The 25,901-nt window shown below is 42.6% G+C and overlaps 1 protein-coding gene across 2 annotated transcripts in view; it reads right to left on the bottom strand.

Moving 5' to 3' along the window:
- Positions 1 to 370: 370 nt before the first annotated feature.
- TMEM30B (transmembrane protein 30B) overlaps positions 371 to 25,901 on the bottom strand; it is a 44,919-nt gene continuing 19,388 nt past the window's right edge. For both annotated transcript variants that reach the window (XM_055097677.3, XM_063596085.1), the window contains 2 exons: positions 20,542 to 20,858; positions 371 to 18,953 (listed from right to left, as the gene is read on the bottom strand). In XM_055097677.3, the coding sequence (XP_054953652.1) occupies positions 2,488 to 3,543 (1,056 nt within the window). In that variant the 5' untranslated portion in view covers positions 3,544 to 18,953; positions 20,542 to 20,858 and the 3' untranslated portion in view covers positions 371 to 2,487. The remainder of the gene's footprint in view (positions 18,954 to 20,541; positions 20,859 to 25,901) is intronic.

The following is a 25,901-nucleotide window of genomic DNA, read 5'->3' on the forward strand; positions in this document are numbered from 1 at the left end:
AAGTCCAAAATATCCAATAAATAATTGCAATTTATAACTGAAGTAAAATGCAGAAGACTACTACAGAAATTTTTAAATTGACATTTATTAAATTCAAACAGTATTTGAGGACTATCTAGTTTATATACATGTTGAGGTTGATAAAGTATTGAGGACTATCTAGTTTATATACACGTTGAGGTTGATAGAGTTCAAATTCTGTTTTAGGAAGTTAACAACGAATTGAGTTCATTTTAACTGAATGTTACTATAAAAGATGGTTTTCTTGCTGCAATGTAAATCTGCTATTAAGAAATTAGCAAAGTGGCTGGTGGTGTTTGTGCCTTTAAGATCATCGTTCAAAAGAATTCAGCAAACTCGATAACAAAGGTAAGACAAACATAACCTTTATTCTCTCTCAAAAACCCAGAGAACAGGGCCTGGAACCATATTCGTTAATTTAACCAGAATCAGAATACTTAAACTTTCATAGTCTCATTTAAAATTTTATAGCAATATACTGACCATTCTAAAAATAACAAAATACATGTTGCTCTCAACTACATAGTTAAAAAAGGTAGTAAATTCTCTTACCCAGAATAGAGGAGGGGTGGGCTAGTGAGCTGCTCAAACATTTGTAACAAATAAAAATGTATCTATATACATATAATGATCATGTTTTCATAGCCTAAAATCACCATACAAAATCTAATAATAAAATTGTGTCGTGTTCAGGAGTTGGGAAGCCAACACATTAAATTAACAAAGTATTTTTGGTATATGTAAATAATGGGATAGAATCTCTCGAATCAGGATTGTCCCAGAAGTTCTAAGGCAGATGTCAATGACATGCACATTGTTCATGTTCAGTAATTTTCAAAGACTAGAATAAACTATGTAAACTATTCAATACAATTCAATATTACTTAACTGCTAAAAAGTACTTCAAGATCTTGCACTGCCTTGAGTGAGTATAATCAAATTAGTAATTGGAAAATAGCAGTAATAGCAGGCACTGAAGAATTCTGACAAATACCAAATAACTGTTTGCTTTTACCAAATAAACTGGTAAGATGATATCACAAAGGGTTTTAAGTTATTTTGCTATACAAGGTTTTTAAAAATAAAACTATTGCTTCTTAGAATAACTTTAAACATACTGATTGATGTTAATCAATAAAATCAATGGAATGATTTTAGTTGAGTGTTAACTTCATCTCAAAGGTTCAAATAATCTTAAGAATCTAGTTTACATATAAGACTATATATGCTTTAGCATTGATTCAAATATGATTACTAGAAATCAATAGATTTCATTTGAAAAGATAAAACAAATTTTTTTTCCAGGTCCAATGGAAAAGGTATGAATGAAGCCCTTTCTAATCACACACACACACACACACACACACACACACACACACACACACACAATGACAAAGAACACTGAGCTAGGAGACATAGATGTGACTTTAGGGAACTTACTTTCCCTCGAAGATCTCTTCCAGCTATCTGATTCTACGTTAAAGCATTTCCTCTGAACTGTACAAATTGGCCTCACATTTTCGAGTTTCTACACAGTACCTGGCAAAGTTTGCCTGTTGGCTTTTACACCAAAATACTAAAATGTCAAATGAATCACATAAACCCTGTCCTACAACTCTGTATGCCAACTAGTTTTCCCGAGATAGTAATTTTTTAAAAATTCATTCCACAAATCATCAAGAGCTTCCTACGTTCAAGGCAGAGTGCCAGACCAAACCTGGAACATCATGGTTGTCACTGCCCCTGGGAACAAATTACTATCCGAAAAAGTGAATTCAGTTGACTGCTTCAGGCCCAACCTGGTTCAGGGTCGTGATTCCCAACTTTGAGGGAATATGGGACTCTCCAGTGGAGTTTGTTAAAACACAGCTTCGAGGATCTCATCCCAGCCTTACTGTGTCTGAATCTCTGTTTGGTGTCTCCTAATCTACCTGCATATTTAACAAGCATGTTCTCCCTCACGCCTCCACGTCTCTGCAGGTAATTTGTGGGCCTCACTCTCCATTCCAGCCCACTCTCCCCCACCAAAGAAAAGAAAACCACTGTACTGTAGTGGCGAAAGCTCTGGACTCAAGATTCAGGAGTCACTTGCAGCTGCCTGATCTTTGTTACTTCACATTGCTAGGTCTCTCAATCTCTTCCTCTAATAGGGGTTTAACAGGAGTCTCCATAGGGATCCCTTCCACTCTCAGACTTGAAGAACCTCACATGGCAACTCAGTGTCGTGAAGGAGGTGGGAAGAGTTTGCAAGGATGTTTCACTCTGCAGTCAACATCCCTCCCCTCGGCAAGGCAGTCTAGCAGCCCCCCAAGAGCAAGGGGGGTAATTCCCTTATCTGGTCCCCTCATTCACAAAGGGAGGAAAAGCGAGGCGAGGTTGGAATTGGGTGAAGGGCGAGGAGGAGATGCCAAAAGCACCTTGTAAGAGTTTTGGCAAGAAGCACGAGGGATCCCTGGAAAGCCGGAATCACTCCTCGTCGTCGTCGTCCTGGTCCTGGTAGCGAATGTAGACGACCAGCATGACAAAGCCGGTGAGGATGCAGAGGGAGCCGACGACCAGGTAGGCGATGCCCAGGAAGGGGTTCTTGCCACCCATCCACGAAATGCTGCTGAAGATGAGGAGCTTGTGGCCGCCGAACGCGCGCACCGGGTAGTTGTAGGTGATGTTGACGCGGTAGGCGCCCCGCGGCAGCCCGGCCGAGTAGTTGCCCTGGCGGATGCGCGCGTACAGTTTGCGGAACGTGGGCAGCGCCGCCGTGCGCATCCACACCACGAAGTCCTGATTGATGAAGCCGGTGTTGTTGGGGTCGGGGCTGAGCTCGTAGACCGGCCGGCGCCAGTTGGGCGGGGGCGCCGTGCCCTGGAAGGCCAACGCCAGGCTGCCGTTGACCAGCGGCGGGTTGCGGAACTTGACGTGGTAGTCGGTCCACCAGGCGATGCCGGAGCGGTCGAGCGGCACCTCGACGTAGGGCCCGCCGGGCTGGCGCTGGTGCCAAAGCGAGAAGGAGTCGTTGAAGAGGCTGTTGGCGATGGCGCCGCAGGGCGCGATGGGCAGGCCGGCCGCGCTGCGCTGGTAGGGGGCGCACTCGTTGACAGGGTGGCGCAGCGCGCTGGGGAGTCCGCTCAGCTGCGCGTCGTCGCGGGACACGCCGTAGCGCCGGTTGTTCTGGTAGAAGTTCGTCAGCTCGTAGTAGAGGTACACGGGGCCCTGGAAGAGCTCGGGCAGCGAGAAGTACCAGGCGCACGAGCAGGGGGGCGGCAGCGCCCGGCCCTGGCCAGCCGCGGCGCACACCGAGCAGTTGCCGGTGCCCGGGTCGCCTGTATAGTCGTACTCCAGCTCCTTGATGCCGTTGGAGGAGTAGTAGAGGCCCAGGCCCAGGCCGATGAAGGCCAGGCCCGCGCAGAAGAAGAGCGGCAGCGCGATGCTGGCCGACAGCAGCGGCTGCCAGGCGGGGAGGCGCTGCTGCGTGAAGGCGGTGTTGTCGGGCTGGTGGGCGCCCCGGGCCGTGGCGCTCCAGGTCATGGCGGCCGCGCGGGGACCGAGGCGCGGGCTGACCGAGTGGGGGCCCCGCCGCGGGGCGCCTCCCTCTCCGCGCAGCGCAAGCCCGGGGACTGCTCGCGGGTCGGGTTTCCCGCCAGCTCAGGTGGGTTTTTGCCCGGGCCCCTCCTCTGCCTCCGTCACAGGTGAGTTTAGTTCCAGGCCCTACGAGCAGTGCCCACACCCCCCCCAGTTCCGCCTCCGCCCAGGTGCGCTGCACCCCCGCGGGTCACCGGGAGCCGCACCTCGCCCGCCCCTTCCGAGGTGAGCAGGTGGGTCTTTTTTACCTCACCTGGTAGACTCAGTCTCGCGTTTCCTCTCAGTCCGGGTCATCGGACTCCACCTCCTCTCCTAGGTGAGTGGCGGCCCCGGGCTGCCTCTGAGTGGCTCCTACCTGGCTCAGGTACCACCTTCTCTTCCGCCTTCCAAGTGACTAGAGTTCCTGGGCCAGTCTCCCGAAATCAAAAGGCGCTCCGGCCTCCAGCAGAAATTTTTGCTGAGTGCTTGCACCGTGGTCCTGGAGGCTTGAAGATTTCAGATTCTTAATCCTCTGTTATTTGCTGGGAAAAGGTGACTCTAGACCATTTTGTCTTTTAGGTTAGCTTCAGAAACCGCTTTCGCCCAGCTTTCAGTCTCAAGTTGAGAGTGTCCAGGGAATTACGTTATGATAAATCTGTTTCGAATTCAACGCCTGCGTTCAAATTTTAGCTTTTTTTTTTTTTAAGGGAAAATGATTTTCTGGCCAGATCACCCAGTCTGGCTGTTTAACTAGGAAATGTGGAAAGTTCTCTAAAAATAAAATGATCCTTAAAAAGAATCAAAGGCTGGAGAGGTTCAGAGCCTTTAAATAACTCTCTAGCTGGTGGAGAAACCAAGAAAGGAAAAAATGTGCTGGACTACATGTGATTTCGTTTTCTTTTCAGATTATTTGCCTGACTAGAGAAAGGCCCAATCCCAGGAGACCTAGCTGCTATCCACAAAAACATCTGGAGTGTCTGGCCTAAGGAAGTGAACTACAAGGATTTATAGGATTTATTATAAAAAGAACTCAAATTAGCTCCCTATGTTGCCTGGGATTCTGGCTTTTTTTTTTTTTTTTTTTTAATCTAGGTTGGTAAAACATATACAAGGGGGTATTGGGACGTTCTGATTTCTTACTAAATCTAAATCTTCCCTAGGTATTGTGCTCTTGCTTCTCCTCCAGCTTGTGAAATGCAAGTAATACAAATGTTTTCTCTATTACACTGCACCTAGCATAATATATTATATTCAGGAGTCATTCAAAACCCATTGAACTTGGAAAGTTAAAATCCGTATTAAATTTAACAGAGGAATGTTGTTAGCATCTTCCAAGTGTTCAGTCCTATGCTAATTAGACAAAAAAGGACCTTTGACCTCAAGGCATTTGCAGTTTGATAGGGGACATATTAGGAGTAAGAAACAATCAAAATAGCCAATAATAGCTATGAATCATAGGGTGTAATCAAGTATCAAATTGCATTCTACAAGTCACACTAAAATTAAAAAGTAATATTGATTTAATAATGGAACATTGATTCCAGTTTGTTAAATGAATGCAAGTTGGAAACCAGGTATTATAGAAGACTGAGGGAAATTCAAGTGACTTGAATTTCAATTCCCTCACTTCTTATCATACCCCAAGAGAGGAAGTTCCAAAATTCTCAGCAAGTTCCCATAGTGTGATCCAGTCTCCAGTCACCCTTTTTTTCAATAAAAGAATAAATAGTTCTTTGTATCATTATGGTTGAGTTCCACCCACCCGTTTCATTGAATCACTAGTCCACAAAACTCGTCTCTAGGAAGGAATTCAGTTTTCACAACTTTAGTAGATTTTTTTTTTTTTTGAGAGAGAGGTGTCTCCCTCAGTTGTCCAGGCTTGTCTCAAACTCTTGAGCCCAAGAGATCCTTCTGCCTCAGCCTCCCAAATTGTTGGGATTATAGGTGTGAGCCATCACACCAAGCCTATCTGGTAAATCTTAAGTCTTTTATCTAGTAGATCACCACCACACCCCTAAAAGGGCAAGCCCCATTCTTGAGCTCAGAGCCTTTCCTCCTTTTCTCCTATTCCTGGATGACCTAAAGGTACTAGTTTATTCATTCCACTAATTAAGGTGACAGATTTTCAAAGTCAAAAGAGAATATTTCAAGACAAGGAATGGTCAGCAGAGTTAAACACAGCTGAGGGTTCAAGTGAGATAAATGAAAAGGAATTATGGGGTTTGACTTTGGTGGGAACACTTTGGGTGGTTTGTGTGGCAGGAATCAGGTTACCATCAGGTGCAGGGAAAGGGAAGCAGATAGCAAGATAGGAAGACACTCTTTTTTTATTTTTATTTTTATTTTTTGGAGATGAGGTCTTGCTGGGCATGGTGGCTCATGCCTATAATTCCAGCACTTCAGGAGGCCAAGGCAGGAGGATCACTTGAGCCCAGCAGTTTGAGACTAGCCTGGGCAATATAATGAGATCTTGTTTCTACAAAAAATAAAAACAAATTATCTGGGTGTGGTGGCATGTGCCTGAGGTCCCAGCTACTCAAGAGGCTGAGGTGGGAGGATAGCTTTAACCAGGGAGTTATGATTGTGCCACTGTGCTCCAGCCTGGACAACAGAACAAGACCCTGTCTCAAAAAATAAAAATAAAATAAAATAAGAGAGAATGGGGTTCTAAAGGAGAAAGCCTGTTTTTAGAAATGTGTGGAAAGGGAAGGAGAAAGGCAAGTGATAACTGTCTAGAAGAGCATGTATCCTAAAGGAAAGGCTTCTTTTATAGATGTCAGAGAAGTGTGTATCCTGAGGGAAAAAGATAATAGTGCAGATGAGGTTGAAAAGAGGGGTGGCAAGCTTACTGATAGTGCAAAGGCAGGAGCAGGCTGGAGACGCTGATCCACCAGCCAGAACCACTGGTTTCAGAGAACAGGTGCAGAGTTATCTCACCTCTGAAACGAGAGGGCAGGGTGATAAAAATGCCCTCTGCAGAATGCAGCTGGGTATTGGGCTCCCGCACCTCAGGCTGGGAGAAAGAAATGACTGAGTGTGACCAGCATATGGTGGTTTCCAGGGCAGATGAATCTGAAAGATAAAAAATTCAAGGTATTGCAGTCCTTGTGGAGGGGTGGCTAAAGAGATGTGCCTTAGTAGTTAATCTGAAAGGCGAAGAAAATGAAACCAACCCTGTGGATCAAAAGAAAAAGAAGATACTGGTAGATTGGCAGTGCTAATAATGTTAATTGGCAGGTGCCGTGAAAGCTGGGAGGAAAAAGTGCTGGTATGAGATGGGGTGTTAAAGGTCTTGGAGGTGAAGCTGTACCAAGGTCCATGTATACACTATATTTCCCCTACCAGCTCGTAAGTTCCGAGAGGTGGAAGACTGATATAGATATACATTGTCGTGTTCCTCAGAGTTCACTATGTAAGGAAGGTTCAGATCTCATTTCTCTCATTTTATTACACATGTTGTGATGTATTAAAGGATGCTTGGATCATGTAAACTCTTTAGTACCAGTAAAATAAGAAACAAGTTTACTGTAAACAATTTTTTGTATCAGTGTTATTAAGAACTCAAAGGAAAAGAAAAAAGGCATTTCTAGTCCAAATACTGCTAAAATCACTTCATTTTTTCATTTTATCTCCCAGACTTTATCCATGTAAATATTTAATTTTTAATAGATTGTAATTAAGATATACACACAATTATTCTAGTTGTCAAATTACCTCATTTTGGAATGAGATGAAGATTGAAATAAATATTTTCTATGTTCCTTAATGGTGCCATAATTCATAGGTCTATCATATTTAACTATTGTTGGACATGTAGGTTATATCCAGTTTTTCAGTATTCCAAAGAATATGATAGTGACCATCTTTTTTGCATATAACCCTTTTTTAAAAAAACGATGTGTCTCCCTTTCCCCCTAACGTTTTCTTTCAGATTTTTTTCCTTAGGATAAAATTCTAAAAGTAGGAAAAGGACTTAAAGGTGAAGCTCTTTAAAAATACATACTGCTAGAGTCGTATTTACACTGCCACACCAATGTATATATTTTGATACTTTCACCAAAAATTTGCCAACAAAACCAAGAGCTAAGCACAGAATATATTTAGTCTATGCCAATAAACTCTCAGATACTAGGAGAATAGTATTGGATAGGGGAAAGAATGCTGGCCGGACCTTAAGGAAGTTCAGATTCTACCCTGAAAGTTCCTTAGGATATAACTGTGTGACCTTGGTCAAATTGCTTAACTTCTCTGTTCTCATGATTGCTTATCTGTACGAACGTGTTTACCAAAATGATTGTTAGTGTGTCTTTTTTAAGCAAAGATTTCTGTTCCTAGTCTTCCTTACAATGACTCATTGAATAATAGCTAACTTTTATTGAGTACCTTCTGTGAGCCAGTACTTACAGTCACTGTGTAAACACTTTATATACATTGTCCCATCTAATTTGTACACAAATGGGGGGCATTCAGTCCAATTATACTCAAAGAACTGATGCAAAACTAAGATTCAAGCCAGTGCAATGGAGGCTGCCTGAGTTCTCATAGTTGTAATGGGGAGATGAGGGATTCAAAGGGCAGCTTAATTCCAGCGTCCTGTTTCTTCAACCATGCTACACTGTAAGGCCTTGGCATATTTCCTCCTCAAAAAACTCCAAAAACGTTAACCTTGAACCAGTGTTTATTGTTGCAGATCTTCTCTTAACACCCAAAGATAAGCAAATTCTGTTCCATTTACAGAGTCCCAGGAACAGCTGAGTTGCTTGTATTTTTGTTTTTACAAAAGCTTTTGTTTTAAATCCAACTTTTGTTTAGCATGCTCATTTCTCTTGCTAGAATAAAAATAACTTCACTTGTCTGGCTGTTCTCAGTTTTTGCATTTAGTTCATTTAATTCATGACTATTTATCTTACTGTAACAGAACCTGGGTTTTTAATTGGCATTCCCTTATATAGGTTTATACTGCTCAAGATTGTTGCCTATTACTCTGCCCATGGGGCAGCTTTTGTTTAAAAAGAATCAAATTAAATTGCTTCATAAAATTACAGCATGTGCTCAGAAAAGTTTTAAAAAAATTCTTTGTGCCTGGACTTCATTTTTTATTAAGAACTGCATTCAGCAGACTTCCTGTTTCAAAAGTTATGGAGTGGTACCCCCTAGTGGAAGATGCAGAGAAACTTTAATTAACTAGCACTGTAAGCACCAGAGGCACAAAAGACAGAAGCGAATTCTCTCTACTCCCTGCCACGGTGTGTTGGTTCTTTGTCACTAACTTACTGCAAAACAGTGGTCAAAGAGAGGGTGAACTCACACCTGTAATCCCAGCACTTTGGGAGGCCGAGGCGGGTGGATCACCTGAGGTCGGGAGTTCGAGATCAGTCTGACCAACATGGAGAAACTCCGTCTCTACTAAAAATACAAAATTAGCCGGGTATGGTGGCGCATGCCTGTAATCCCAGCTACTTGGGAGGCTGAGGCACGAGAATCGCTTGAACCTGGGAGGTGGAGGTTGCCGTGAGCCGAGATCACGTCATTGCACTCCAACCTGGGCGACAAAAGCGAAACTCCATCTCAAAAAAAAAGAGGGTGAACTGTGAGCACAGTTGGGTGGGTTGAGTTGCAGGAGGCAGTATAAAGTGAAAAATGGGACTGAGATGGATAACAGAAGGTCTTAAACAGCAGAGGCATTAGGTATGGGATGGCCAGATTAAAAGACAGTTGGCAGGGTGCAATGGGTCACACCCATAATCCCAGCACTTTGGGAGGCCAAGGCGGGTGGATCACCTGAGGTCAAGAGTTAGAGACCAGCCTGGCCAATATGGCGAAACCCTGTCACTACTAAAAATACAAAAATTAGCCAGGTGTGGTGGCATGCACCTGTGATCCCAGCTACTTGGAAGTTGAGGCAGGAGAATCGCTTGAACCCGGGAAGCAGAGGTTGCAGTGAGCTGAGATCACACCACTGCACTTCAGCCTGAGCAACAGTGCAAGACTCTGTCTTAAAAAAAAAAAAAAAAAAAAAGATAAACCAGCAAGGATAGGGCTGGACTTGAATTGTGTGGGTAGAGTTTGGCTGTAGGGGTTGTGCTTGGTGAGTTGGCAGGAGAGCAACACCAGAACAGGCAGAGGACAAGTTAGGTGACAGAATTGAGACAGAGGGGAAGGAAGAGCTCTGTACTGGAAAGAAGAGAGGGGGTTGACTCAAAAGTGAATTAGGGCCACGCCTGGTAGCTCATGCCTGTAATCCTAGCACTTTGAGAGGCCAAGGCAGGCAGATCACTTGAGGCCAGAAGTTTGAGACCAGCCTGGCCAACATAGCGAGACTCCATCTCTACTAAAAATACAAAATTACCCAGGCATGGTAGTGCACGCCTGTAATCTCAGCCTCTTGGGAAGCCGAGGCATGAGAATTGCTTTAACCTGGGAGGTGGAGGTTTCAGTGAGCTGAAATCGTGCCACTGCACTCCAGCCTGGGCAACAGAGTGAGATTCCGTCTCAAGGAAAAAAAAAAAAAGAAACTGAATTAGACTGCCCAGTGTGGCCAGTGAGAGGGGCTTTATACCCAAGGTAAGGACTGGAAGAGGGAGGGGGACACCATGACAGTGTCTGTGGAGCCAGCCAATCTTTTGAGGCTAGAAGTCACCTCCTCTGCCATCCTGTCCCCAATGTAGTGAAACTCACTGGTTTGGGGAAGTCTTCACCTCAGCGACCTCAGACTGGCTTTACCCTCTGCATAGTGACTATATCTATTTGAAACTTTAGGAATTTCTTAGGTATCAGGTAAATAATTAAACATTTCAAAAATTTCAGAAAGTTATCAGATTTTAAAATTGAATAAATATCTATTGCTACATCAGAGCAAAGCCATATATTCTAACAGCCATAAACTAGGGAGGGAGGGGTGACATCCTCTAGGAAAACTCAGGTGCCCAACAAAGACATGCTTAGATGTCTTTCCCTATGTGATATCATCAATGAGCCAAATACACATACTCTGTTTTTTTCATTTCTTACCCCAGAACCACCGGAAAAAAAACTAAATAAAAATTAAATTTTAGTTTTTTGTAGAAAGAGAGTCTAGCTCTGTTGCCCAGGCTGGTCTTGAACTCCTGAACTCAAGCGATCCTCCTGCCTCAGCCTCTCAAAGTGCTGGGATTACAGGCATGAGCTGCGGTGACAAGCCTCAATAAACATACTTTCAATTCCATTACCTAGGTCACTGATTCAAATGCAAAAATACCTTGGCCCAGCACCCTAGGAACCTATGTCATGTGTGCTGATCAATGCTGACTTGTTAATATTCAATCTGGAGATTGTATACCCATGGAGTGTTGTAGGGGCCCCTGACTTTTTCTCTGAATAGTAACTCTGAATTCTTAATGGCTGTGTTTAAATTTTTAGTTTTCTTTCATAGGAAAAGTTCTGTGAGGATGGCTGCATTGTGTCAACTTCTAAGCCAAAGTTTGGGAATCTTAATGAAACCAAGACTGTAGATGATACCAGGAAGTTCACTCAGAGCAGGCTCAGATGTGATGATAGGAGCTCTGGGAGCCACTCACCTACTTCAGCTTATTTCATCTAGCAATTCTCTTTGACTTAGTCGGAAATTTCTGGGATGCAAGGAATGGAAACTTATTCAAGTCGGCTTTAATAAAGAGGTTGTTATTGTTCAGAGATGAGGGATGTCACAGAAGGAAGAATTGAAGGAAGCAGATCTGGCTGTCACAGGAGTAGAACGTCATCAGGCAGCTCCCTTCTCTCTGCATTGTCTTGCCTCTGCTTCTCTCTGCAGCTCAGGCAGGCCATCTTCAGCAAGGCTCTTGGTTTTTGCACCTCCATATCTTGGCTTCTATGGCTTTTGGTTGCCACAGCTTTGACTCTGGCACCAGTGCTATGTCACCTTGCAGGTGATACAGGCATGAGCCACCACACCCAGCCCCACTTTTAAAACATTACTGGGTGAGCAAATTCCTTAATAAGAACATCTATAAACCCAAGTTAAGTGTAAAGGAAGGGGACCAGCATGATGAGAATCTAGATCCAAAGAGGACCAGTTCAGGGAACTAAGCATGTATAGGCTGGGCATAAAAATCTTGAGGTGAACATAGTAGCCATCTTCAGCATCCTTAAAAGGCAAGGAGTGATTTTATTCTGTATTACTCCAGAAAATGAACCTAGAATACATGAGGGTCATTACCAAGGAAACTGCCAAGGCCAGGTGCAGTGGCTCACACCTGTAATCCCAGCACTTTGGGAGGCCAAGGCAAAAGGATTGCTTGAGTGCAGGAGTTTGAGACCAGCCTGGGCAACATGGCAAAATCCTGTCTCTATAAAAAATACCAAAATTAGTCATGGTGGCATGTGCCTGTGGTCTCAGCTACTCAGGAGGCTGAGGTGGGAGGATCACTTGGGTCCAGGAGGTGGAGGCTGCAGTGAGCTATGATTGTGCCACTGCACTCCAGCCTGGGTGGCAGAATGAGACCCTGTCTCAAAAATAAAATAAGTATTGAGGGTGACTTTACACAGTAGAACAACATGCAAAAAATACTTCACAGCATAAGAGTGAAGGCTGAAGGAATATATTTTGTAAAATAGAATGGAGCTGAGTGAGAAGCTGGTTTGTGAAGCACCTGCCATGACATCCTGTGGCCTTGCTGGTGGTAGTCTGCAGGGCTGCTTCAGGTTTCCTAGTGGCCAGAGAAGGGAAAGGATAAGTCATTGCATCTGTGAGAGAAAATAAGCCATTAGCTCAGAAGAACTTTAAAGATTTCTGCCTCAGAGAATAGGAAAAATGTGTCCAGGCACAGTGGCCCATGCCTGTAATCCCAGCACTTGGGGAGGCTGAGGTGGGCAGATCACAAGGTCAGTAGATCGAGACCAGCCTGGCCAATATGGTGAAACCCTGTCTCTACTAAAATTACAAAAATTAGTCGGGCGTGGTTGCGGGCACATGTAGTCCTAGCTACTCGGAAGGCTGAGGCAGGAGAATTGCTTGAACCTAGGAGGTGGAGGTTGCAGTGAGCCGAGATCACACCAGTGCACTCCAGCCTGGGCGACAGGACAGACTCCATCTCAAAAAAAAAAAAAAAAAAAAAAAGTAAGAATAATGTTCTCCTTGGGATTCTCCCAGAGATGTTGTGAAACTGGGGAAAAATGACATCTTTAACAACATACTTACGGTAAATACCTCAGTGAATTCCTAGGATTGTTTCTTGTAACATCTGCCAGAGTGAGACAGGATGGTGCTCGGTGAAGGCACAATTCAGAGGCCCCATGATCCAGTCTGGGTGTGCCATTCTGTGGGTCTCTGCCCTGATGTCTAAGGATAGGTTAGAGGACCTAGCAGTGTTTCCAAGATGTCCTCTGAGGGGCAGCTTCCCAACATCCCATTCTCCTATCCTTGGGCTTCTAAGAAAGACAGGGTTTGAACAAGGATTCTGTGGTTTAAAGAGTTTGAAACTGACCTAAAAAAATGGGTGCATTGCTGTCCTTCACATAATCCTCTGCAAATATCTCTCATTTCCCAAAGTTCAGTAGTTAAGGAGCAGCAGTGAGTTACAAGATTAAGTATCCTTCAGTTAATAGGGTTGCTTAAAAAAAAAAAGAGAGATTAAACATCTTGATAAGCTCCTGGCACACACAGCATCCGTGTTGCCAGTTAAAGACAGAGCCATATGTTTTAATAAGCCAGCAAGCTAGGGAGGGATTGACAACTTCTTATTAAAACTGAGGTACATAGCAAGGACATATGGTAGACAGAAGGCCACTGCACCTCAGCTTGGAGGTGGGCTAAGAAAGGACTGTCTGTCTGTGCTCAGATTCTCCTTAAGAAATAATTTAGTGTTTGCTCCAACAAGATAATATACCAAGTACAGCCTCAGAGATTTTAGCCTGAATAAAATTTAAATTTCTTATAACCAAATGTCAGTTTTATCCATAAACAAATCTCAGTAAGTCCCTTATAGAACATCTAGCTTTTTATACTGAGAAGGGTATATGTGCATAAGTTTTAAAATATATATAAATTAGAAAGTTGGTTTTGGATTTAGAGCAACTGGCCCTTCTTTGTGATAATAGCTAAGGTCAATTGTCTATTAATGCCCTCTGGTTCTTTTTTTTTTTTTTTTTTTTTGAGACGGAGTCTCGCCCTGTCACCAGGCTGGAGTGCAGTGGTGCCATTTTGGCTCACTGCAACCTCCACCTCCCAGGTTCAAGCAATTCTCCTGCCTCAGCCTCCCAAGTAGCTGGGACTACAGGTGTGTGCCACCACGCCCAGATAATTTTTGTATTTTTAGTAGAGACGAGGTTTCACCATGTTGGCCAGGATGGTCTCGAACTCCTGACCTCACGTGATCTGCCCGCCTCAGCCTCCCAAAGTGCTGGGATTACAGGCATGAGCCACCGCGCCCAGCTGCCCTCTGGTTCTTGATAATGAAACCATAGCATTGATGAACCAGAGAAAGCCTCTGATGAACCAGAGGAAGGTCTCTGTATTTCTTGTAATTGGAGTAAACACTGTATCTAATCCTCAATGGACTGTTACTCTTGACCTTGAAACACGGTGGTATTAAGTGCAGGTTTCTTATAAGCTTTTGTGGCTGATGGTGGGAGTGGGGATGGGGAATCAATACTGAGCTTGCATATCTCAGCCTATAACTGATTTCAGTCATCTGAGTCAAAGATTATGGAAAGGTCAATAAAAACTGCGAGCGCTCTTAGGTTTTTCTTATCAGATTGCTCCACAAAATTGATAAAGACTTTAATAATGATCAGTGGTGAAATAGCTGGGCCTCTAGAACCTTGTGTAGAACATTGGCCCAAGAGTCCCGGAACTCACATTTTATCAGTCAGGAAGTGGCACGTATTTTAGATGCACCACCTAGTAAATTAGGAGGAGAGTTAAAAAATTACCCTTGGGAAAAATGTGACAGACCAAACTCTGGTCCAATCAATAAGGAAAATTTTCTCATTAAAAATACCACCAAAGGCCAGGCACAGTGGCTCATGCTTGTAATCCCAGCACTTTAGGAGGCTGAGATGAGAGGATCACTTGAGCCCAGGAGTTCAAGACCAGCCTAGGAAACCCTGTCTCTACAAAAAAAAAAAAATTTTAATTAGCCGTGTATGGTAGTGCACATATGTGGTCCTAGCTACTAGGAAGGCTGAGATGAGAGGATTGCTTGAGCCCAGGAAGTCATGACTGCAGTGAGCTGTGATCACACCACTAGACTCCAGCCTGGGCAGTGAGACCCTGTCTCAAAAAAAGACAAAACAAGCTGGGTGCAGTGGCTCACACCTGTAATCCCAGCACTTTTGGAGGCTGAGGCGGGTGGATCACCTGAGGTTAGGAGTTCAAGACCAGCCTGATGGGGTGAAACCCCATCTCTACTAAAAATACAAAAATTAGCCAGGCATAGTGGTGCGTGCCTGTAGTCCCAGCTACTTGGGAGGCTGAGGCAGGAGAATTGCTTGAACCCGGGAGGCGGAGGTTGCAGTGACCCAAGATTGAGCCGCTGCACTCCAGCCTGGGCAACAGAGTGAGACTCCATCTCCAAAAAAAAAGAAAAGCACCAAGCTGGGTGCTGTGGCTTGCACCTATAATCTCAGATACTAAGGAGGCCGAGGCAGGAGTATCACTTGAGGCCAGGAGTTTGAGACAAGCCTGGGCAACATTGTGAGACCCCCATCTCTAAAACACAAAAAGAAAAATACCACCAAGAAGGGATTTTCCCTGTCTGCTCACAAAACCAGGTGATTATTCAGCCTTTATTTCAAGAGTTCTGTGGGAATAGTGTATATGCACCAGAAGCCCTATGTAATATAGTGGCATGTGACTAAAGAGTGAAAGTGGAAAGTAATAACATTAATAAAACATAAGCTCATCTTCATTAACCTCCCAAGAGGGCAACAGGAGAGGTACAGGTGGGTACCAACTGTCTGTTAGGGCAAAACCCTAAAATGCCTGATTGACTACAACTGCATGGACAGATAGACCTTCCATCTTCACAGAGGGCCTGTCAGCTGGTGCAAAAGAAGCACCTGCCCTTTTAACCTCGTCTCAAATGACCATGGCAAGGGCAATACGCTAGAGCCTAGAAGCCTGGTGGGCTAGGCAGCAAGTGTGACAGCAACAAAGTACAGGCTTCTGAAGGACTGGTCCCAGGTCTTCCAGAAGCAGAGAAGGGACTTCCCATTGTCCCCTCCCCTGAAGGTCCACACAGCCCACCTCTGGATGACCTTACATTCAAGTAGATATGGAATCCTATCGCAGCACTAAAATGACAGCGTTTCTTCTGTCCAGCTTGTACAAACGGAATACTCAACCAGAGACCAAATCACTCAGTTCTCAGAACACCTGAAGATTTTTTTTAATTGTTAAAAATCAGAGCTATTTATTAGAAGCAATCTGTGGGTGATAATAAATCTGCTTTTAGAGTTTTATTTAGCTAGATTTTTTTATTGTGCTAAATAATAGAAGGTTACTGCCAGCACCATCTCTGATCAGTCTGCAAACTTAGAGCAGTCAGCCTCTGCTTGCAAACTGAAAAGTTAGTTTCCTAGACAGCACCTGTGGTCTGAACTTCAGTACTTCTCCAAGGAAAATCTTATCAGGAAAACTCTGCCCCAGAATCTGTCTATTAACAGAGCTGATAACCAAGCTCTTTAAAGGTAATAATATGTTTATATTGAGTTTTATACTTTCCATGTTCCGAGGTGGCCATTTTCATTGCATATGTCATCCCACTAACGTGGCTACACTTATTTGTTTGTTGATGCCTGACAGTTCACGTCAGTCAAATTGCTTGCCCCTCTCGGGTGGAACGCTCTCCACTCCCAGAGATGTGGGATTTAACAGAGACACACTAGATGGACATTGTTTGAAGTTTTATTTTTATTTTTATTTTTTTTGAGACAGAGTCTCGCTCTGTCGCCCAGGCTGGAGTGCAGTGGCGCGATCTCGGCTCACTGCAAGCTCCACTTCCTGGGTTCACGCCATTCTCCTGCCTCAGCCTCCCGAGTAGCTGGGACTACAGGTGCCTGCCACCACGCCCAGCTAATTTTTCCTATTTTTAGTAGAGATGGGGTTTCGCTGTGTTAGCCAGGATGGTCTCGATCTCCTGACCTCGTGATCTGCCCGCCTCGGCCTCCCAAAGTGTTGGGATTACAGGCATGAGCCTCCGTGCCCGGCCTTGAAGTTTTAGATTTTTATTTAAATTTTATGTTGATTTAGGATCATAATTCCCATTTATTAATATTATTTATGTTCTGATTCTTTATATCTAGTATATTAGCCTTGTGTCACCCAAGCATGTGATCAATATAACCCTTCATTCAAGTCACGAATAAAAATCTTTTAACTGTGATGGTAGATTTATTGATGGAATATAAGATGAGAATTGAATATATTGTTGCAGACCTATTTACTGTCATAATAGGATATCAATAATACACTGAGGACCGAATAAAAAGTCATTGAATATTATGCGTTTTTTATTCATTGTTGTTACAAATGTGTTTGAACATAAACATAGAAAAAGGCCTGCAAGGAGATGCACCCCCGCAAAAAAAATATCAGTATATATCTCTTAGTGGTCAGGCTACCAGTAATTATTTGCTTTCTTTTTAATTCCTATACCTATCTTCTTTTTTTGTTGCTGTCAAGACACAGTCTTGCTCTGTTGCCCAGGCTGGAGTGCAGTGGTGCGATCTTGGCTCACTGCAACCTGCACCTCCCAGGTTCAAGCGATTTTCATGCCTCAGCCTCCCAAGTAGCTGGGACATGCACCACTACTCCAGGCTAATTTTTTATATTTTTAGTAGAGACAGGTTTTGCCATGTTGGCCAGGCTGGTCTCGAACTTCCAGCCTCAAATGATCCACCTGCCTCGACCTCCCAAAGTGTTGTGATTACAGCCATGAGCCACCACGCCTGGCTCTTGTACCTATCTTCTAAAAAATAATGTAATTGACATGCAGTTGTTTTATAAACAGAGAACATGAAAAAGGATTCTGTATTTTAAAAAAATTCAAAAGAAAAAATATCAAAGAGAGTCCTGTGGTCTCTGAAGAACTTCCAGGTCTGAAAGACTGGTTTCAGATTGCCATGTTGCACAGAATTACTGGAAAAGATTTTTAAAAACATCTCCCCTGGGAGAGTCACCAGGTGATACTGATGTTGTCAGTCCCTGGCCAGCTAGAGGACACAGCCATGTAATTTAGCTATTGACACATCTAACTCCTCTGCCTCTTACTAAATATGGACCTCAGGTTACTTGAATTTAATAAAAAAAATTTGTTTCTCCTGAGCGGCAACGTGGAATAGTAACATGAAGGATGGTAGTGAGGCTTAAATGGGGTAATGCCGAATCCAGTGCCTGGCACAAAGTAAAGCCTAGTAAGTGATACATTGGTCTCCATAGCATCTAGCCCATGGTTCTCAACCTTATCCATAGGTGATTCCATACCACACGTCTTCCTTCTTCTCCCTTTGCAGCATATTCTAGACCAAGAGGAAGTAAAGAAAGCAATGGCTTAGTATGGCTGTTACTATTGCTGCCAATTTGTGGAAATCATTGTTTCGAATGCTCTCTGTATAAAGTGATAACCCCCTGATAAATAACTTATATTTTCACCCTTTTTTTTTAAACCCTTTGCTGGTTTTCTTGTGGCTTTCCCATTATGGTGGAAATCCCGCTTAGAATTCAGGTAAGCCTAGAAGTTCATTCAAGAAACATTTGCAGTTGTGCCTGAAGCGGTCGGCTAGGGATTGATATGATCTTCATTCCCCAAAGAACTTGAAGCCAAGTGGAAAAGACAAATCAGCAAAATACCAGTTTCCACATCGTAACATTTTAGGGGAATTTTTGTTGTTTTGAATATCTCACTTGCTGGGAGAGAGTAAAAGGGTAAACTTTATTTTTAAAATTCCTTTTTCAAATAGAGCAGGATATTTAAAAAGCAATTCTTATGGGGGAGTTACCAATTTTGTAAAGAATATGGTTCAAACCACTTCAGAAGGGCTGAGATCAAAGAGACTTAATCTTGAAGAGGTCACAGAGCTATGAGGCATTGTCTAGGAGGCATTGTTCTTGGGGTAGCAAGCTTGGCAGCTCCTCGGGGGATCGGCTAAGCTGATACACACCCCTGCTCCTCCCATCCCTTCTCCATGTGTGCTGTACCACTTCCACACTTATGCCCCCAGAGTTGGGTGGCAGTGTGAGCAATGGAAAATTCCTTTGACCCCAGAACTGAGCTGTGAAGTTCATGCCACAGGGTGCATCTTTCCAAAATAGAGCCAATGGATCTCAGTTCAGCTTCACTTTCTTTCTCTGAAGTCCAAGATACGTTCAGTAGCCCCATAATCTCCTCTGTCTTGAAGGGCTGCAGGGAGAATGGTTGGAATAGTCATTTTCCATGCAGAAGACTGGCCATCTGCTAAACTTGTAGACATCAAGGTAATATCCTTTTATCTATCCCCCTAATCTTACCCTAGTTAAACATATTATTTCATCCAAGGTATTTCTAATGATTTTGTTTCTGTGGGAATAGTGTATACTCATGAGGAACCCTATGTATTATAGTTTCAGGTGATTGAAGAGTGATAGTAGAAAGTTGTAAAGTGCATATAAGTTATGGTTTCAGGTTTGTCATGAATTATTTTAATTTAACATGTGATCTGTAGTTATCTATGCAATATGATCATTTGTAACTCACATGATTGTAACTCACATGACAATGACTAAGGCAAAGATAAAATTTTTGTAGGCAAGGGCAGTTAACGATGCAATTTTGAAGCTTGTAATGTATTAGATTTTACTATTTTATTATTATTTCAGTTCTGATTCCCTTTCTTCTTCTTTTGGCTTATGGTTTGTGACCATTAGATGGCACTGTGCATCTCAAATATGGAAAGCACTTGGCATTCAAATGCTAGGCTATGCAGAAGAAAGTAACGTGCATTAGTTAATATTTTCATGCTATGGTTTCAATCAGGGTAGAAACATTTTATTTTTCGTATAAAATTTGCCAATGTTACAGTTTATTAAGGAGAAATCCAGAATGTAATTCCACAGTCTCATGAAACTTACCTTGCATACAGAAACTATTCCTTTCTATGTGACACAAGAATAATCCCTCTCAAACTTAGACTTGGGCCTGGGGCTCCTGAGTCAAATGAGAGAATACAGTTCCTTCACCTCCACTTCAGAGCATTATGCTGCTGATTTTCTAAGAATGTTGGTGAACTCGTATTTGTCTGCTGCAGTGGTCTCCAACCTTTTTGGCACTAGGAACTGGTTTCATGGAAAACCATTTTTTCATGGAAGGGGAGGAGATGGTTTCAGGATGAAACTGTTCTACCTCACATAATTAGATATTAGATTCTCATAAGGAATGTGTGACCTAGATCCCTTAAATCCGCTGTTCAGGATAGGGTTTGTGCTCCTCTGAGAATGTAGTGCTGCCACTGATCTGACGGGAAGTGGAGTTCAGGGGGTAATGCTGGCTCGCCGGCCGCTCACCTCCTGCTATGTGGCTGGGTTCCTAACCCGCCACAGGACTGTTAACTGTTCGTGGCCTGGGGGTTGGGGACCCCTGGTCTAGTGTGTTCTCTCATTTGTAGGTCCTTATCACCAGAAGCATTTGCTTACAAATAGGACGCAAATTTATTTACAAATTACAAATCATCTGAGATGCTAGTCTTAACTCTAGAAAAGAATAAAATTAATTGGCTTTCAATCCCAGGAGCTAGCTTTTTTACTCTTATCTTTAATCAGCTAATGGAAGATGATGTTACTGACATTTCATCCCCAGACTTTGTCCCCTACATAGCACAGCCCTTGATACACCAACAATCTCTTTGTTCCCCTTAATCTCCAGCCTTCTCTCCTACTGTACACCCCCTTCACTCCAGAGCTCTGCCTGAGGCCTTGTGTCCTCTCCTTCTACAACTCCCCCTGAGCAGTCTCACCTGTGCCCAGGACTCCAGTTCCTTGATGGTGTTAATGTTTCCCAGTCTGTATCTTCAGTCCATGCAGCCACTTCTTCCACTTGGATGTCTTCAGGCACTTCTAAACTTAACTCATCCAAAATAGTGCTCACTATGCCCAACTTCAAACTTAGTGTTCCCTCTCTCAGGGAATGCCGCCGTCATCAGTGACATGCCCCATGCAGAGATCTGAGTCAGGATCAACCTTCTCTTGCTCTCATCCCTCAACTTACCCAGGGATGAGGGGAGGAGCCAGGATTTGGAACCAGGAAGTGCAGCTCCACATCACGATCCCTAATCTACAACATGATAGAGAAAACAAATAAGATACATATTCATTTACAAATTACAAATTATCTGAGGTGCTAGCCTTAACTCAAGAAATGTGAAACAGATTTTCATTATTTTAATTGAGGATACTAGTATCTATTTAATAAAACTTTGTCATGTGGCCCTGTTTCAGTACGTAGATATCTGAGAGTAAGAGGGTAGTTTTTTTGTTTTTGTTTTTGTTTTTACCAAAACTCTTTTTTTCCTGCTTTTTACTGTTACCAGCGGTGAATCCCTCTGGGTCTGCAGCAACCTCAATTCTTGTCTCCTCAGAAGAAAGAATTTGACCAAGGGGCATAAAGCAGAAAGATAGTGCAAGGCAAGTTTTAGAGGAGGAGTGAAAGTTTATTAAAAAGCTTTACAGCAAGAACGAAAGGAAGTACACTTGGAAGAGGGCCAAGTGGGCGACCTGAGAGATCACGTGCATGGTTTCACCTTTTGACTTGGGGTTTTATATGTTGGCATGCTTCTGGGGTCTGGTGTCGCTTCTCCCTTGATTCTTCCCTTGGGTTGGGCTGAGATAAAAGCACTATCTTATGTTCAAAGATCACATAATGTAGGGTAAAGGAGAATAACTTCATTTACACCATCAGAACACAGTGTATAGGTGCCGTAAGGGACATGTGTACTGGGGGACATGGGTACAGGGAGGGAGAATTTAAATCCTCATGGTGGTTCCAGAAAAATTACACTGAAGAAGGGTCTGCATGTGCAATGGCCAGCCAGTGCCTGGGAGGGGCTGCATGCTCAGTGTGTTTATTGGAGTTGTATGCATGCTCACCTGAGGCGTTCTTACCTTACCAGTCAAAAGTTCCTAGAAGGACATATATACCAGTTAAAGTCTGCCATGTTGCCTCCTAATGCACATGCTTGAGCCCACTCGCCCAACTCCTGAGATCTTATCGGGAAGCTGCGGATCACAACTTTCAGGTTTTTTCTACTGGGAGACTGCCTTCCCCTGGGGCCACCTGTGACCAATTATTATTTTAGAGAAACAGTGTAACAACCACCTGACCATCACTTGATGTTGGCCTGACATTCCTGGTGGGGCAGGAGGAGCCCTCTTCTGCCCTGCTCATACCTGATTAGCTATCTACTGTAATAGTACCACAGCATCCTTGTCTCAAAACCTTGCAGTAAGCTTGCAACCTTTTGCCTTTCAGGTTTTCAACTCTACTTTCATCTCCCATGAGACCTTTTTTTGAGACAAGCAAAGCCTCTCAGTTCAGCTTATATATTTTTGAATACACCCCCCCAACCTAAAATCAAACTAGAGCTCTGCAATTAGAACATAGCTACAGAAGTTAACAAACTGTATTGTTATTTGATATAAGAAAATGTGATCATAAACCTATGCATTATTATAAAACCTATTTTAAAATAAACATTTCAAAGGACAAATAACATTTTTCATCAGTTTGAATACTGTCTCACCTTTTGGGAAGTAATTGCATTGCAAAGATCCTTTCCCCATATGTAAGTTTTTCTTTCTCTTATAATCCAAAGCCTGTGAGTGTATGTCCAAAGTCTCATTTCTCTACTTCACTTTACCTCATAATATAGTTTTCCTTTATCTTTTCTACTTTTCATTTAATATTGAACTGGAGCATTTTTGAGCATTTCATTCAGTATCTGCTATCTAATCTTTTTGTTTTGGTGTGTGTTTTCTTTCTCAGGGGTTTTGGAATACTTCTGTAGGATATGTTTTCTTAGATAACATGTAACAGGAAGGGAATCAAATTCAAAGGAAAAAATGTTTAAATCATCTTCTCAAGACCAATAGTATATTCTGATTGAAAGAATCTCCATATGACTATCATTCAACCACTTGATGAAACAGCATTTATTGAGCACCTGCTAAGCCTGGCAATATGACAGGCACTGGGAAAATGAGATAAAAGCACAGTCTTATGTTCAAAGATCACAATGTGGGGTAGAGGAGAATAACTATATTTAGACCATCAGAACACAGTATACAGGTGCTGTAAGGAAGATGTATACTGGGAGACAAGGGAACAGAGGGAGAATTTAAATCGTCATTGATATAGGAGTTAAAGAGAAATATTTAGGCAGATAGTGAGGGTAAGGAAGTCCTTGGTAAGGTTTTCCTTTTAATGAAAAGTAGCCCCCAAATCCTTTCTTTTCTAACAAAAAGCAGCCTGAAAAATCGAGCTGCAGACAGATAAGCAAGCTGGAAGCTTGCACGGGTGAATGGCTGGCAGCTGTGACAATAGGAAAAGGCTACCTGGGGGCTAGGCATGTTCAGCATGGCAGTTCCATCTTCCCTTTTGTCAACCTCGTGAATGGTAAAGAACAGAAAACGTGGCACTGGCAAGGTAGAAAATCCATTTGCAGAATAAAAGATTAGGGTGGGGTGGTCAGCTTCTCCTGTTATGTAAACATCACACCTGGTCCAACCGATCTTTGGGCCCTATGTAAATCAGACACCACCTCCTCAAGCCAGTCTATAAAACCTGTGTACTTCACCATGGGACCGGAAGACCCACTCAGGCGCCCCGCTCTCTCTGCAGGAGAGAGATTCTCTTTTCTCTTTCTTTCGCCTATTAAACTTCTGCTCTTAAACCCACTTCTCGTGTGTCCATGTCCTCGATTTCCTGGCTGAGAGAAGGAACCTCAGGTATTTACCCTAGACGATGACTGTACTTCATCATGGTGGTTCCAGAAAAATTACACTGAAGAAGGTTCACAAGCTAAATCTGGAAGGATGAATCAGTACAGTCATTATTATCATCACTGAAATAAATATGATTGGGTTTGAACTTTGGAACTTTTATTCAGAAGGAAAATAAACATTTTTCAAATAAAGTTATAGGATATGTTTTGCATTTTAGCATATATCTTACCTAAGATATCTCATGGGACTTTTTTACTTCAATTATATTTAAGATTTAAAATGTCAGAATGTTTCACATTTTGTGTTTATGTCATAGTTTTTGGCATGCAACTTATATGCTCAAGGTAACGTGTGCATACAGTGAAATGTACACATCTGTTCAGGCACTGAGGCTCATGCCTATAATCCCAACACTTTGGGAGGCTAAGGCAGGAGGATTGCTTGAGCTCAGGAATTGGAGACCAGCCTGGTCAACATGGTGAGACCTTCTCTCTACAAAAAATACAAAATTAGCTGGGTGTGGTAGTGTGTGCCTGTAGTTCCAGCTACTCAGGAGGCTGAGGTGGGAGGATCACTTGAGTCTGGGTGTGGTATTGTGTGCCTGTAGTCCCAGCTACTCAGGAGGTTGAGGTGGGAGGATCACTTGAGTCTGGGAGTTCAAGGCTGCAGTGAGCTGTGATTGCACCATTGCACTCCAACCTTGGTGACAGAATGAGATCCTGTCTCAAAAAGAAGTACATATCTTAAAGGCAAAATTTTATGGATTTACCAAATGATATACCCTTGTAACTACCACAAAAAGTTTATGATATAGAATTTTTTTCATAATTCCCAAGAGTTCTCTCATGTTCTCTTTCAGTTGACATTCTACCTAGGCAACCACTGACCTAGTTTCTATCACCACAGAGTTTTCCCTATTCTATTTCTTTAACAGAGACAGGGCTATTCAGATTTTCTGTTTCTTCTTGTGTCAGATTTTTACATGTTGTGTTTTTCAAGAAATGTGTCCAATTTATCTAAGTTGTTGAATTTATTGGCATAATGTTATGCACAATATTTCCTTATTATTCTATTAATAACTATATGATCTGTGGCATAAAATGTAAGCATATACTTACCATAAATCCTGCCTTATAGGCTGTGAAGCATATAGCATTCTTGCCTTTCCCAGAGGGGTCCACTTCAGTTGTTTTACACAGTCCTTCTGAAGCAGGACTTATATGCCTTTCTTTATGGCATATAAGCCCTGGATCCGGGTTGGGGGAAAGTGTGGGGATCCACCATCTCATCTCATGGCTGCCCTAGACATGGCTTCTGTTCCCAAGTTCCTATTAAAGGTTTCTTTCTGAGAAAACGGATTTGTCAGCCTCTTTCTTCAACGTCTCAGCTACCTTAATTTTGGGGTGTAGGTTTGCATAGACCTGCTCTCTATGGAACATCCACAAATTTTGATTTTTAAAATTATTATTCAGGCTAAAATATCTTCTAAATTTACTGTGATTTCTTCTTTAACTCAGTTATTTAGAACTATGTTGTGGGACTTCCAAATATTTGGGAGTTTTAAGATATCTTATGGATTTCTAATTTCATTCTGTTATGTTTAGAGAGCATATTCTGTATTTTTCAATCCTTTGAAATTTATTAAGCCACATTTTATATTTCAGCACGTGATCTATCTTGGTAACTAGTCCATGTGCACTTGAAAATCGTGTTTATTCTGCAGATACTAGGTGAAGTATTCTCTATTTATCAATTAGGTTAAGTTGGTTGATAGTGTTCAAATCATTTATATTTACATATCTATGTCTAGTTCTACAAAGTACACGTAGGTGAATTAAAAATGTTCAACTGTGATTATAGATTTGTATATTTGTTCCTTCAATTTTTTTTTTTTTTTTTTGAGACAGGGTCTCACTCTGTCATCCAGGCTGGAGTGCAGTGGCATGATCTGATCACAGCTCATTGCAGCCTTGACCTCCTGAGTTCAAACAATCCTCCTGCCCCAGCCTCTCGAGTAGCTACAGATGCTACAGCTACAGATGTCTACCACCATGCCCACCTAATTTTAAAATTTTTTTGTAGAGACAGGATCTCACTATGTTGCCCAGGCTGGTCTCAAACTCCTGGGCTTGAGCATTCTTCCCACCTTGGCCTCCCAAAGTTCTGGGATTATAGGCATGAGCCACTGTGCTGGGCCTGTTCCTTTAATTTTCATATCCTGCTTCTTATACTTGAAGCTTTTTAGTCACATAAACATTTATATTTTTTATGTCTTCATGATGAAATGACCATTTTTCATTAAGGAATGTCACTCTTCAACTTCGATAATTCTTTTTGACTTGAAGTTTGTTTTGTATAATAATAGTATATCAATACC

The sequence above is a fragment of the Pan paniscus genome, chromosome 15 (assembly GCF_029289425.2).
Source record: "Pan paniscus chromosome 15, NHGRI_mPanPan1-v2.0_pri, whole genome shotgun sequence".
Lineage (NCBI taxonomy): Eukaryota > Metazoa > Chordata > Mammalia > Primates > Hominidae > Pan > Pan paniscus.